At 44.8% G+C, this 14,933-nt stretch overlaps 2 protein-coding genes across 9 annotated transcripts in view; one reads left to right on the top strand and one right to left on the bottom strand.

The window, feature by feature from the left end:
• LOC100558834 (low density lipoprotein receptor adapter protein 1) overlaps positions 1-10,483 on the bottom strand; it is a 21,340-nt gene extending 10,857 nt beyond the window's left edge. For 5 of the 6 annotated variants that reach the window (XR_010001520.1, XM_062966694.1, XM_062966697.1 and 2 more), the window contains exons 1-5: positions 10,078-10,483; positions 9,776-9,921; positions 7,358-7,470; positions 3,602-3,716; positions 675-747 (exon numbers count right to left, since the gene is read on the bottom strand). Coding sequence is in view for 5 of the 6 variants with exons in the window: in XM_062966694.1 (XP_062822764.1) it covers positions 675-747; positions 3,602-3,716; positions 7,358-7,470; positions 9,776-9,921; positions 10,078-10,468 (838 nt within the window). In the remaining variant the exon portion in view is untranslated. The remainder of the gene's footprint in view (positions 1-674; positions 748-3,601; positions 3,717-7,357; positions 7,471-9,775; positions 9,922-10,077) is intronic. The other variant, XM_062966698.1, reaches the window with a different exon arrangement.
• ift172 (intraflagellar transport 172) overlaps positions 9,768-14,933 on the top strand; it is a 76,094-nt gene continuing 70,928 nt past the window's right edge. For 2 of the 3 annotated variants that reach the window (XM_062966693.1, XM_062966691.1), the window contains exons 1-3: positions 9,768-9,850; positions 10,579-10,725; positions 10,811-10,954. In XM_062966693.1, coding sequence (XP_062822763.1) covers positions 10,687-10,725; positions 10,811-10,954 — 183 coding nt within the window. In that variant the 5' untranslated portion in view covers positions 9,768-9,850; positions 10,579-10,686. The remainder of the gene's footprint in view (positions 9,851-10,578; positions 10,726-10,810; positions 10,955-14,933) is intronic. The other variant, XM_062966692.1, reaches the window with a different exon arrangement.

The raw sequence follows: 14,933 nt of genomic DNA, 5'->3' as shown, positions 1-14,933 counted from the left end.
ACCTAATTTGATGTTTAATAGACTTTTCCTTAATCCCTCCTTATTATCCAACATATTCACTTATCCAACATTCTGCCGGCCCGTTTATGTTGGATAAGTGAGACTGTACTGTATATATATATATATATATATATATATATATATAGAGAGAGAGAGAGAGAGAGAGAGAGAGAGATTTATCCTTTTATATATAGATAGATGTTGGCAGACATCCTGATGAAGCTGCTACCCAGATAAACTCATGACAAGCTGAAGAAGATGTTGAACCTGATAGACTTGAGCAGTCATGGCTGAAGAAGGGGCTTGTTGGGTTTCATCCCTGAACTGCACAAGACTCTTGTGTCATCAAGTCTCCAGTCCTCAATGAGTAGCTAGGCTAGAGACAAGGCTGAGCCGAGGGATTCCTTCCCCCACATCCCTATGCACGTTTCCCAAAAAGACTTTGTCTTTCCTCTTTGACATCCCAAGGAATAGAAGTTTGTCCCAGCTCGCCACATGCAAGTTTCTGCTGGTTATGAAGTTTACTTCTCCTATTCTGCTATGTTTATGCTGCAATCACCCCCAACTGAGGGTTATTTTGAGCCCAAGAGCACAGATTGCCCAACACTCCCCACCCCACAGACCGCCCAGGAGGGAAGGAGACCCCTCCCCACTCTCCTGGCCCAGCTCCTTACCTGCCTGGGCCGCCTCCCAGAGGTCAAGGGCCACCTGGAAGGCCTGGGCCACCGTCAGGGTCACCGCCTGGGCCTGCAGATGGAGAGATGGGAGAGGGTGGGAATGCAAAGGGGAGGGGTACGGCCCTCTATTATTATTTATTTACAGCATTTATATTCCTCCCTTTTCACCCCAAAGGGGACTCAGGGCGGATCACAGAACATATACAAGGCAAACATTCTCTTGTGACTCAGCTGGAACCTCAGAGTGACTCTGATGGGGATTATGGGATTCAGGTTCTGTTATGGTTGAGCCTTCGGGCTCCGGTAATAGAAGAAGAGGGCATAAGACTCCTCGAGAGTCAGACTCTTTCGAGGAGCGTGAAAGAAAACGGCTCCGGGATTTGTTTACAGACCCGACAGATGAGGACTCATTTGAGGGTTTTTCTGAGGGTTTGGAGGAAGAGATGGCCAGCTTGGAGGAGGACGACATGGAATGGACTCGTGTGAGGGAGGATTTGGGTGTTGGGGAAACAGGCAATGAAAGCATGGGAGGTGATTGGCGGGTTGCAGGATCAGACCCATGGACTGGATGGAGGGATGGAGCGGGATCCACAGCTGGGGATGCTGTGGGGCGTAGTCAAAGGTGCTTTAGCTCTGATGAGGATGATGAGTTTGGGGCGCCTGGAATTGGGATGGCAGCTGACAGCAATGATGAGCTTGAACTGGGATAAATTGGGGTTTGGGATCAATGTCTAATTGCGTTGGGCAAGGTAATCTGGACGGACGCTTGGGCTTTTGTTGGGGAACTTCCTGAAGACGGGTGTGATTCGTTGCTGGATACGTAAGTTTACCAAGGACACTGGGCATTGACGGCGGCGGGAACTGTGCGGGGTTTTTCTCTGTGCAACTTGTGTTTAATCTCGATAGCTTGGACCTCCGTCGTCTTTTTGACGGGCAATACCTACTTACTGGATTGACGCTGAACTGACTGACTTCGATTCCGGATTATCCCTTCTGCTGGCTATCGGTGAGACTCTTGGATTTCTGGACGACTACGCTTGGCTATAGACCTCGGGACCGGATTGGGACCCCGCTGACTGCCGTTACCCTGACCGCTGTGCTTGGACCTAGATTTCGTTGACCGCTGAACCTCAAACTGAATCCTGACTACAACCACGCTTTCGTCCGCTGCAGGAAGGGATAAACAAGCCTGGTTTATTCTCCTGCTGTTTCTGAGTAGCAGAGAGGAATCTGCCAGCAGTCTGTTGTTTACATTCTGACTCCTGTTGATCCTCTTTTGTTTGCATTGTTTGCCAGGCTGAAGTAAGCACTTTGATTTAATCCGGATTATACTTCTGTTTAACCCGGTTTATTCCTTTGAACCGTTTAAGCTCAAACTGAGCTGTTTTTTGTTACTTATCACACTGAAGTCAAGTGTTTGCCCTGTTCTTTGTCTCCTACGGGCGTTTTTTAGTTCTGTAACCTCAATAAACTGAGTTTTGTTTTACTTGCTGGCGTTCTGTCTGTGACAGGTTCAGAGTGTCCCTGTTGTAGATGATGAGGAACAGGGAGTTTTTCCCACAGCAGGGAATGGTGTTGATGATACTGAAACTAGCCAGGTGCAAATTGACTCAGAAAAGGAGGATAGTTCTCAGTCTGATAGCAAGCAGATTAACGCTAACGAGCTGGCTGGCCTTAATGAAACGGAATCTTTAGATCGAGCTGGCCGTTTGGAATTCAGGGTTCGAAGGAGTGTGAGAACAGCAAACAAGAAGGAGGTCAGAGGCCAAAGAAATGCTTTCATGCTATGCAAAGGATATTAAAACAGTGTGTTTTAATAGCCACAGAGTTCACCCCAGTTTAAGGTTCCCCCCATGATCTTACAGCACCTTAACTTCCTTCATGTTTACAAGTTTCACTCAGTGCACTTTGCCCAGTCCATTGTATGATTTTATTGCTGTGTTTTATCATGTGTTTTATAATGACTGTGAATTTATTTTAGCCCTTTTAATTTTATTTGTGTGTATTTTGTATTTGATACCACTGTATGCTTGTTTTCTATCTGTGAGCCGCCCCGAGTCCCTCTGGGGAGATGGTGGCGGGGTATAAAAATAAAAAAATTATTGTTGGGAGACAAACCTTTGTCAAAGCAACTTCTCACTCAAGCCAAGAAGCAAGCTCTCGTTTTCCTGGATTACTTTGTGTGTTCATGTTCATGGGACTTTGTCATGCTCTAATGAGACCTTGTTTATTCTTTATGATTTCTTGGATTATTCTTTGAAGCCTTGTTTTGTAACAATCTTTTGGAACTTTACTTTTGCTTTTAAAGAACTATTTATTTTCTCTTTCCTAATAAACTACAAAAGACTTCAACCTGTGTGCAGCCTGGTGTTTATAGAAAGGTGAAACTAGCCTGAAGTACGACACTTTCAGTGCCGTTAGACATACAGGACAGACAACAGACACTTTGGAGGTTGTACTTCATTCCGGCCACAGGGGGGTGCTGTCGCTCCATCCTCTATGACGACAAGCTCTTGATCACAGACTTTCCCTCCTGTTCTTTGATCGCCTACATTTTCTGGCATTTCCTTTGATGATGCCGTAAAATTCCTCCCCACTTAAGCGATGCTTAATTTCTCTACTCACAGCTCACGGCTGTTTTCGAACTACTTAAGTGGTCAGTGAGCTGGGCTGAAGGTCGGGTGCTCACCCCGACCCGGGCTTTGAACTGCCAACCTTTTGGCCGGTAGAGATCTGTTGCTGCTGGTGATTATCCAGCTGCACTAAAGCCCGGTCCATCTATCCCTCTATCCTTCCCCACAAAAGACAGATTGCATGGGAGACCCCAGGCTCTTTTGGGTGGGGGTGAAGATCTGCAGGAATTATTATTATTATTACATGAATTATTATTATGAATTTATTTCTATCCCGATTTCCTCACTTACCACCTTCTTCTTGGGGGAGAGGAAGGCGTGGCACTCCAGGGCCCCGCTCCGGGGGTTTTGGGCCACGTAGGCAAAGACCTTGTTCTGCAGCTTGTCCGTCGTGCAGTAGGAGATCCTGCAAATGGAAAAGAGGGGGGAGGCAAATATGGGGAAGGGGTCACAGAGAGAGTTTCAAGGTGCCCCTAATTCTCCACCACCCCCTAAAGGGCTTCTAAGCGCAGCCATTGATTGACAGGATCAAAGGCCAGGCTGCGGCGCAGCTGGTTAGTTGCCAGCTCCAATAAATCACTACTGACTGAGAGGTCATGAGATCAAAACCCAGGTCGGAGTGAGCTCCCAACCATTAATAGCCTAGCTCACTGTTGACCTAAGCAACTTGAAAGACAGTTGCATCTGTCGAGTAGAAAATTTAAGTACCGCTTTATGCGGGGAGGTTAATTTAACTAATTTACGACACCATAAAACCTTCCAGCAGCGTGTGGAAGAATGAGGAAGTACTCCATAAAGGATTCGGTGTCACAAGTGGATGGTGAAGCGGCAGCTCCCCCTGTGGCCGGAATCGAGCTTACCCTCATGAAGCTGGAAGTTGGAAAATGTTAAATTGCCTCTGTGTCTGTCTATGTATGTCATATGTCTAATGGCATTGAATGTTTGCCAAGTATATGTGCATCGTGATCCGCCCTGAGTCCCCTTCAGGGTGAGAAAGAAGGGCGGAATATAAATACTGCAAATAAGTAAATAAATAAATGACCTTAGTCTGAAACACTTAAGCGGCTGAGGGGGAAAAGGAAAGGGCCTGAGGCTGTTAGGAATGGTGGGAGTTGGAGTCCAAAACCCCTGGAAGGAGGGAGGGCCCAAGTTTGCCCAGGCCTGGGTTAAAGCAATGCTATCCAAACCCACCAAAGAAGGCTGCAAAAATAAACCTAGCTGTCAATAAAAATAATAATAAATAATATCATGATATTGTTGTTGTTATTGTTATTTACTGAGCTCATCCCTGGGGCCATAACCTGCTGCTGAGTCCAACAACCCCTTGGTTTATTTTAAAAGTAATATGAGCTGCTATTATCCATTTTCATCCTCAGAAAGGAGGCCGAGAGGAGGAGGAGCTGCCTCCTGCCCTGGATTCCCTGACTGGCAGCCAAAGATCGCATTTTGCAGAACAGACAACGTGCAAGCGTTTGCTCCTGGCCTTTGCATAAAACAAGCACAGAGGCTTCATCTTTAAATCCTCATGATTGAGGAGCACAGACTGTAAGAAACAGTACGCAGTCCCCATATAGATACATAGAAAAATTTAACTAATTTACAACATTATAAAACTGCCAGCAAAACACGAGGAATGGAATGAGGAAGTACAGCCACTACTGGACAGTGAAGCAACAGCTCCCCCTGTGGCCGGAATCGTGAAGCTGGAAAAAAATGTTAAATGCCTCTGTGTCTGTCTATATATGTTGTTTGTCTGTTGGCATTGAATGTTGGCCATATATGTGTTCATTGTAATCCGCCCTGAGTCCCCTTCGGGGCGAGAAAGAAGGGCGGGATATAAATACTGCAAATAAATAAATAAATAGAGAGATCTAGATCTCAAAGCCAGTGCTTCCAGCAACAGGCTAAAACCTTCTTTAGACAGGCTTTTAAAGAAAAAGGTGTTTAAGTTGGGGGTGCTGTGGTTTTATATGGTTTTAACTTGAATTGTTTTCAATATCAATGATGTTTATTTATTTACAGTATTTATATTCCGCCCTTCTTATCCCGAAGGGGATTCAGAGTGTATCACAGAACATACATATGCGGCAAATATTCAGTGTTGATTATAACAATGACAAGACAGGCAACAGATAGAGGTATATATAGGCTTTCCCATCTTTCGGCATCTTTGGAGGCTATGCTTGATTCTGGCCACTGTGAGGTGCTGTTGCTCCATCTCCCTGCCAATGAGCTTTCTTTGTTTGTAAACTTCTTTTTTCTGAGCCTAAATACTTCCCCACTTTAATGCAGTTCCTATTTATCTACTCACGTTTGTTTTCGAACTGCTAGGTAGGCAGAAGCAGGGTTAAAGGTCAGGAGCTTATCCTGACCCGTGCTTCAAACTCTCAACTTTCTGGTTGGCATGGTTTATTGCAGCTTGGTGATTAACCTGCTGTGCTAACCTAGCAGTTCGAAAACATGCAAATGTGAGTAGATCAATAGGTACCGCTCCGGCGGGAAGGTAACGGCGCTCCACACAGTCATGCTGGCCACGTGACCTTGGAGGTGTCTATGGACAATGCCGGCTCTTTGGCTTAGAAATGGAGATGAGCACCAACCCCCAGAGTCAGACATGACTGGACTTAACGTCAGGGGAAAACCTTTACCTACCTTTACTGTATACTATTACTTCAATTAGTAATAATGTTTTAATATTTGCATAGTGTATATTTTAAGTTACATTGGAAATACTTTTGATGGTGAGGCTGCTTTGAGTCTCCATATGGAGAGAGAATGAGGGAGATACACAAACATAGTAATACAATAGAGTCTCACTTATCCAACGTTCTATATTATCCAAGGCATTCTGCCTCCCGCCCAGATCCACTGCTGTTTCTCTAGGCACCAAAGACCAAACTTTTTACGGATTTAACATCCGACGATGTTGTTCCTGTAAGTTCATTTTATCTTTATTCGTAGTTAATTGTTTGGTAGTCAATGTTTTTGTCGCCAATGTTTTCAATACATTGTGATATTTGGGTGCTAAATTCGTAAATACAGCAATTACTACATAACGTTATTGTGTATTGAACTGCTTTTTCTGTTGGTTTGTTGTAAAACATGATGTTCTAGTGCAGGGGTCCTCAAACTTTTTAAGCCGAGGGCCAGATAACAATCCTTCAGACTGTTGAGGGGCCGGATTATCATTTGAAAAAAAAAAATACAAATTCTGATGCACACTGCACATGTCTTATTTGTAGTGCAAAAACAACAACAACAAGAACAATGAAAGAACAATGCAATATTTAAAAATAAAAACAATTTTAACCAACATACATTTATCAGGATTTCAATGGGAAGTGTGCTCCTGCTTCTGGCCAATGAGATAGTCAAGTTAATTAGGATTGTTGTTGTCGTTGTTGTTGTTGTTGTGTGCCTTCAAGACATTTCAGACTTTGGGCGAGCCTAAGTCTAAAATGTATTTATTTATTATTTATTTATTTACTGCATTTATTTACTACATTTGTATCACACCCTTCTCACCCCAAAGGGGACTCAGAGTGCCTTACAAATTATATGTACATACAATATATTATATTATTAGCATAGCACAATATTAGCATTATATATTACTATATTGTACTATACCATTATACCGTAATATTATTAGTAATTTTATATGTAATGTAGAATATATCATTAATATTATTATATGGTGATACTATTAGTGTTGTATTACATTATAATATTATTATCAATATTATATGTATATACAATATATTATATTATAAAACCGAGGGCGGGGGCCAGGTAAATGACCTCGGAGGGCCGCATCCGGCCCCCGGGCCTTAGTTTGGGGACCCCTGTTCTAGTGATTAATTTGTAAAATCATAACGTAATTTGACGTTTAATAGACTTTTCCTTAATACCTCCTTATTACACAACATTTTCACTCATCCAGCATTCTGCCGGTCCGTTTATGTTGGATAAGTGAGAATCTAATCTAATAATAATAATAATAATATCCTCTGTCTCCTCCCCCTTCCAAAACAAACCAGCACAGACCTGTAGATGGAGATGCTCTCGATGGGCTCCTGGGTCTCGGCGTCCTGGAGGGAGAGGCCGCGCGGGGAGACCGTCAGCACCACTTTCCGGAACTTCTTGGGCCCCACGCGGGTCTGGATGGGGAGGGGGAGAAGAAGGGGGTGGGCAGGGTCTCACACGCAGTCGCTTGCCTGGTCCAAGGCCAAATCCATGCTCGTGCTGTGCCCGAGCTGCGTGGCCTCAGCACCATTTCCTTCCTCCAAAATTTAGTCTAATTGCTTTCAGAAAGTAATTAGCACGAAAATTTATGATGAAGCTTCATTAGTATGTGTGACTCTGAAATTCATTGACTGTCTCCCATCCAAGTACCAGCCAAGGCTGATGCTGCTTAGTATCTAGGACTGTGATAGGCAACCTTTTGAGCTTGATGTGTCAAAATTTGCCAAAAAACTGAGCATGTAGTCAATGTTTTCAATACAGTAGAGTCTCACTTATCCAACATAAACGGGCCAGCAGAATGTTGGATAAGCGAATATGTTGGATAATAAGGAGAGATTACGAAAAAGCCTATTAAACATCAAAATACGTTATGATTTTACAAATTAAGCACCAAAACATCATGTTATACAACAAATTTGACAGAAAAAATAGTTCATTACACATTAATGCTATGTAGTAATTACTGTATTTATGAATTTAGCACCAAAATATCACGATATATTGAAAACATTGACTACAAAAATGCGTTGGATAATCCAGAACGTTGGATAAGTGAGTGTTGGATAAGTGAGACTCTACTGTACATTGCAATATTTAGGTGCTAAATTCATAAATACAGTAATTGCTACACAACGCTACTGTGTATTGAAATGCTTTTTCTGTCGATTTGTTTTAAAACATGATGTTTTTGGTGCTTAATTTGTAAAATCTTAATGTATTTTGATGTTTAATAGGCTTTTCAGCACAAGGATTTTAGACGAATGGATTTTAATCCTATGTCTTATATTTTTAATTGGATTTTCATTGCTGTTTTAATTATGTGTAGGCATCGAATTGTTGCCAATTTTGTACGCCGCCCTGAGTCCCTTCGGGTGAGAAGGGCGGGATATAAAGGTTGGAAATAAATAAATAAATTTTCCTTAATCCCTCCTTATTATCCAAGATATTCGTTTATCCAACGTTCTACCAGCCCGTTTATGTTGGATAAGCGAGACTCTACTGTATTTCTAACGGTGGGAATCAACCCCCATAGCAGGCTTGAGCCCTCTTGGGCCTTCCCTCCAGGCATCCAGAGTTGAACTTCAAAACACCTGGCCCCAGCCTGACCTCGATGCCCTCTGGGTGCCCCCTTCCTGACTGGGTCAAGGGCGGGGCGAAGATAGAGCCACGCCCCTCCATTAATAGGACACGCCCACTCCTTCCACAAGCCACGCCCACTCAGTTCCCACTCGTCGCTCCCCGAGAAGCCACGCCCTCTCCCTATTCGCCACGCCCCTTCTCCTCACCATGGCTCCACGAGCCACGCCCCCTCCATTCCCACTCGCCGCTCCCGCCCAGAAGCCACGCCCTCTCCCTATTCGCCACGCCCCTTCTCCTCACCATAGCTCCACAAGCCACGCCCCCTCCATTCCCACTCGCCGCTCCCGCCCAGAAGCCACGCCCTCTCCCTATTCGCCACGCCCTTCTCCTCACCATGGCTCCACAAGCCACGCCCCCTCCATTACCACTCGCCGCTCCCGCCCAGAAGCCACGCCCTCTCCCTATTCGCCACGCCCCTTCTCCTCACCATGGCTCCACAAGCCACGCCCCCTCCATTCCCACTCGTCGCTCCCCGAGAAGCCACGCCCTCTCCCTATTCGCCACGCCCCTTCTCCTCACCATGGCTCCACGAGCCACGCCCCCTCCATTCCCACTCGCCGCTCCCGCCCAGAAGCCACGCCCTCTCCCTATTCGCCACGCCCTTCTCCTCACCATGGCTCCACAAGCCACGCCCCCTCCATTCCCACTCGCCGCTCCCGCCCAGAAGCCACGCCCTCTCCCTATTCGCCACGCCCTTCTCCTCACCATGGCTCCACAAGCCACGCCCCCTCCATTACCACTCGCCGCTCCCGCCCAGAAGCCACGCCCTCTCCCTATTCGCCACGCCCCTTCTCCTCACCATGGCTCCACAAGCCACGCCCCCTCCATTCCCACTCGTCGCTCCCCGAGAAGCCACGCCCTCTCCCTATTCGCCACGCCCCTTCTCCTCACCATGGCTCCACGAGCCACGCCCCCTCCATTCCCACTCGCCGCTCCCGCCCAGAAGCCACGCCCTCTCCCTATTCGCCACGCCCCTTCTCCTCACCATGGCTCCACAAGCCACGCCCCCTCCATTCCCACTCGCCGCTCCCGCCCAGAAGCCACGCCCCCTCCCTACTGGCCACGCCCCCTCCTCCTCACCATGGCGAGGATGCGCCTCACGGCGGCGGCGGCCATCTGCTCGCCCTTGGGCTCTCCCACCAGCGTCATGCCCAGGTACTTGAGCGCGAAGCCCACGCCGCCCTCCAGCAGCACAGGAGGCTCCCGCGACTCCGCCGTCAGCAGCCCTGAAGAAGGAGGGAATGGATGGAGCAGGGCGGCGCTAGGGCCCCGGGGACACCCCTCTCCCGCTCTCCCTCCCTCCCCGTCTCCTAGCAACAAGGCCTCTTTTCCGCCCCTCCCTCCCTCCCTCCCTCCCTCTCCGTTCTCGGCCCGTCTCTCACGCTGCGGGCGCGGGCGGCGGAGGCGGGCGACGCCCAGGCGGTGGCGGGCCAGGCTCGGGCTCCGGAGGACGGCGCGCCCCGCGGCTCGCAGCGCCTCCATCCGTGGGCGGGGCCTCCTGCTGCGGGTGGGCGTGGCCTCGGCAGGGGCAGTGGGCGTGGCCTCGCCCTCGGCGGTTCCCAGGTCAGGCCAGGCCAGGCGCGCCCGCCGCCGCCGCCGCGACCCACTTCTTCGCGCCTCGCTCTGCGCATGCGCTGGGAGATCCCGCCCAAAGAGAAGCCCCGCCCCTCCGACGCATACAGATCTAGAAAAAGGATAGAGAACACGTCCGAGTCCGAACTTAGTCTGATAGGGGTCTATTATTGCATACCGCACCTGTACAAAATCCCACATTATCCGCTTTGAACCGGGTTATATGGCAGTGTGGACTCGGAAACCAGATATTGTAGTTTCCCGGAAGTCCCTCCCCTTTAACTGCCCATTTTGATGTCTGTCAACTCTAGAAGTTTGCCTACCCGGAAGCCCCTCCCCTCCGGGCCGTGACGTCACCCCAAGGGGGCGGGGCGTGGAAGCCGTTGTTGCCCGGGAAACGGGGCCTAGTTGCGGACGCGATGCAGCTGAGGCACGTCCGGACCCTTTTGCCTCCGCAGGTGAGGGAGAGATGATTGACAGGCGGACTGACTGACAGGCGTCCCCTTTTGTTTGTTTATGTTTATGTTTACTGGCTCCCTCCAGGACGGGGCGGCGAAGGTGACGTGCCTGGCCTGGGCCCCCAGCAACGCCCGCTTCGCCGTCTGCACCGTCGACCGGGTGGTCCTCCTCTACGACGAGCACGGCGAGCGGAGGGACAAGTTCTCCACCAAGCCCGCAGACCCCAAGGTCAGGACAAGCACGCAGGAAAGCAGGCCGGGGCCAACCTGGGCCCTCCAAAAGTTTTGGACTCCAACTCCCAGCATTCCTAGCAGCCTCGGGCCCTTTCCCTTTCCCCCCTCAGCCGCTTAAGCTTTGTGGGGCCCGAGTTGGCCTCAGACCTGCCATAGAGTCCCAATAAACTCAATATTAACTGATTGTTATTTTAATGTAAATTTTATTTTTGTGTAATAATGTGTTTTTATATTGTTGTGTATTGTATGTCTGTATCTTTGTTGTAAACCGCCCTGAGTCCCTTCTGGGAGATAGGGCGGTATATAAATAAAGTTTTATTATTATTATTATTATTATTACAGTAGAGTCTCGCTTATCCAAGCTAAACGGGCCGGTAGAATGTTGGATAAGCAAATATGTTGGATAATAAGGAGGCATTAAGGAAAAGCTTATTAAACATCAAATTAGGTTATGATTTTACAAATGAAACACCAAAACAACATGTTAGACAACAAATTTGGCAGAAAAAGTAGTTCAATACACAATAATGTTATGTTGTAATTACGGTATTTACGAATTTAGCACCAAAATATCATGATACAGTAGAGTCTCACTTATCCAACATAAACGGGCCAGCAGAATGTTGGATAAGTTAATATCTCAGATAATAAGGAGGGATTAAGGAAAAGCCTTTTAAACATCAAATTAAGTTATGATTTTACAAATTAAGCACCAAAACATCATGTTTTACAACAAATTTGACAGAAAAAGTAGTTCAATACGCAGGAATGTTATGTTGTAATTACGGTATTTACGAATTTAGCATCAAAATATCATGATACAGTAGAGTCTCACTTATCCAACATAAACGGGCCAGCAGAATGTTGGATAAGCGAATATGTTGGATAATAAGGAGGGATCAAGGAAGAGCCTATTAAACATCAAATTAGGTTATGATTTTACAAATTAAGTACCAAAACATCATGTTATACAACAAATTTGACAGAAAAAGTAGTTCAATATGCAGTAATGCTATTTAGTAATTACTGTATTTACGAATTTAGCACCAAAATATCATGATACAGTAGAGTCTCACTTATCCAACATAAATTGGCCAGCAGAATGTTGGATAAGCGAATATCTTGGATAATAAGGAGGGATTAAGGAAAAGCCTATTAAACATCAAATTAGGTTATGATTTTACAAATTAAGCACCAAAACATCATGTTAGACAACAAATTTGGCAGAAAAAGTAGTCCAATACGCAATAATGTTATGTTGTAATTACTGTATTTATGAATTTAGCACCAAAATATCATGATGTATTGATAACATTGACTACAGAAATGCGTTGGATAATCCAGAACGTTGGATAAGCGGGTATTGGATAAGTGAGACTCTACTGTATATTGAAAACATTGACTACAAATATGGCTTGGATTATCCAGAGGCTTGGATAAGCGAGGCTTGGATAAGTGAGACTCTACTGTATTATTTATTTATCATATTTATATCCCGCCTTTCTCAACCCCGGAGGGAGCAATTTGATGCCATACACACATACAGTAGAGTCTCACTTATCCAACATTCGCTGGATTATCCAACACAGTTTGCCTCCCGCCCGGATCCACAGCTGTTTCTCTAGGCAGCAAGGACTGAACTTTTTACACATTTAATTTAATTTAATAATGTTGTTACTGTAAGTTCATTTTATGCAATTCTATCTGTATTTGTAGTCAATTTGTTAGTAGCCAATGTTTTTTGTAGTCAGTGTTTTAAATACATTGCAATGTTTCAGTGCTAAATTCGTAAATACAGTAGCAACGTTACCGTGTCTTGAGCTGCTTTTTCTGTGAATTTGTTGCAAAAACTGATGTTTTGAGGGCTTAATTTGTAAATTCATAACATAATTTGATGTTTAATAGGCTTTTCCGTAATCCCTCCTTATTATCCAACATTTTCGCTTATCCAACGTTCTGCCAGCCCGTTTATGTTGGATAAATGAGACTCTACTGTATATCAAATAAACAATTACGATTAAAGCCAATAATTAAAACATGAGTTATTAAAACTTCAATTAAAATCATGCCATCTTAAACATAATCCAGGGCTGTTCCATTTGTCAAGCATAATTTTTTCATAGTTACATATTACACTGCTCCAATTACTTGTCAAAAGCTTGGTCCCAAAGCCATGTCTTGAGTTTTTTCCAGAAGGTCAGGAGAGAGGAGGCAGATCTAATCTCACTGGGGCAGGAGTTCCATAGTCTCCCATAGTTATAAGGTTTATAAGGCTTGTAGAGAAGCAGGGTTGTTGTATGTCTTTCGGGCTGTGTGGCCATGTTCTAGAAGCATTCTCCCCTGACGTTTCGCCCACATCTATGGCAGGCATCCTCAGAGGTTGTGGGGTATATGGAGAAACTAAGCAAGGAAGGTTTATATACCTGTGGAAGGTCCAGGGTGGGGGAAATAACTTTTGTCTGTTGGAGGCCAGTGTGAATGTTGTAATTAATCACCTTGATAAGCATTAATTGACCTTCCAATCTTCAGTATTAAAAAAACTCCAAAATCAGAACAGTAAATAAGGAGCAACACTCTGAAAACAGAAGCATTCCAGACATGAATCAATCAGGGGCAGCTAATGACTCTGAACAAAGGATTCCCCCAGGCCAGGATATGAAGCTTGGAAGGCCATTTAATACTAATCAAGGGGATTAATTACAACATTCACACTGGCCTACAACAGACAAGAGTTCCTTCCCCCATCCTGGACCTTCCACAGGTATATAAACCTTCCTTGCTTAGTTTCTCCATACCTCACAACCTCTGAGGATGCCTGCCATAGATGTGGGCGAAATGCTAGGAGAGAATACTTCTGGAACATGACCACACAGCCCGAAAGACATACAACAACCCTGTGATCCTGGCCATGAAAGCCTTCGACAACACACTTGTAGAGAAGCCTTGTATATACAATTATATATAATAATAACAATAGGGTCAGTAGAGACCCTATTGTATGGCAGTGTAGAATAATATAATAATGTTAGAGATGTCCGCAGTATTTGTCCCATTTGTTTCAGTGATAACACATTTTAAACAAAATGGAATGAAATTGATAAGAGGTCTCTTAAATCCAGATGGGACAATTAAGGATTGGGAAATGATAAAAGACATTTGTGGGCAAAGTAACTGGCTTCTTTGGAGTGGACTGAAACAAAGGATTATGAATTGGAAGAAAAAGGAAGGTCCAGAAACAGATTTTGACCAAATTTTAAAATGGAAATTAGAAAAGGAAAAAGGCCTGATGGGTTTTATATATAAGAAATTAATTGAAAAACAATATACAGTAGAATCTCACTTATCCAACATAAACAGGCCGGCAGAACGTTGGCTAAGTGAATATGTTGGATATTAAGGAAAAGCCTATTAAGCATCAAATTAGGTTATGATTTTACAAATTAAGCACCAAAACATCATGTTATACAACAAATTTGATAGAAAAAGTAGTTCAATATGCAGTTATTCTATGTAGTAATTACTGTATTTACGAATTTAGCATCAAAATATCACGATGTATTGAAAACATTGACTACAAAAATGCATTGGATAATCCAGAACATTGGATAAGCGAGTGTTGGATAAGTGAGACTCTACTGTAAATTGAAACAAACATTGGCTGAGATATGGAAAGAGGACATGAACATTAATGACTCTGACATCAAATACTGGATCAATTCAGTTTTAAAAAATCAAGCAAATAAGGATTAGAGAAACCCAAAGGAAAATACTGACTAAATGGTATAGAACCCCAATCCAACTAGCTTATATAACTAAAACAACCACAAAATTGTGTTGCCATGGATGTGGGAAAACTGGCTCATATATTCATATGTGGTGGGAATGTGATAAAGTACAAAAAATTTATAACAAGGTAAAGAAGGAAATTGAAGATTTAACAGGACATAAATTGATTTTGAAAAATAAAGAATTCT

The sequence above is a fragment of the Anolis carolinensis genome, unplaced genomic scaffold, assembly GCF_035594765.1.
Source record: "Anolis carolinensis isolate JA03-04 unplaced genomic scaffold, rAnoCar3.1.pri scaffold_27, whole genome shotgun sequence".
Classification (NCBI taxonomy): Eukaryota; Metazoa; Chordata; class Lepidosauria; order Squamata; family Dactyloidae; genus Anolis; species Anolis carolinensis.
The sequence above is the reverse complement of the archived record's forward strand: the minus strand, read 5'-3'. Positions and strand labels throughout refer to the sequence as shown.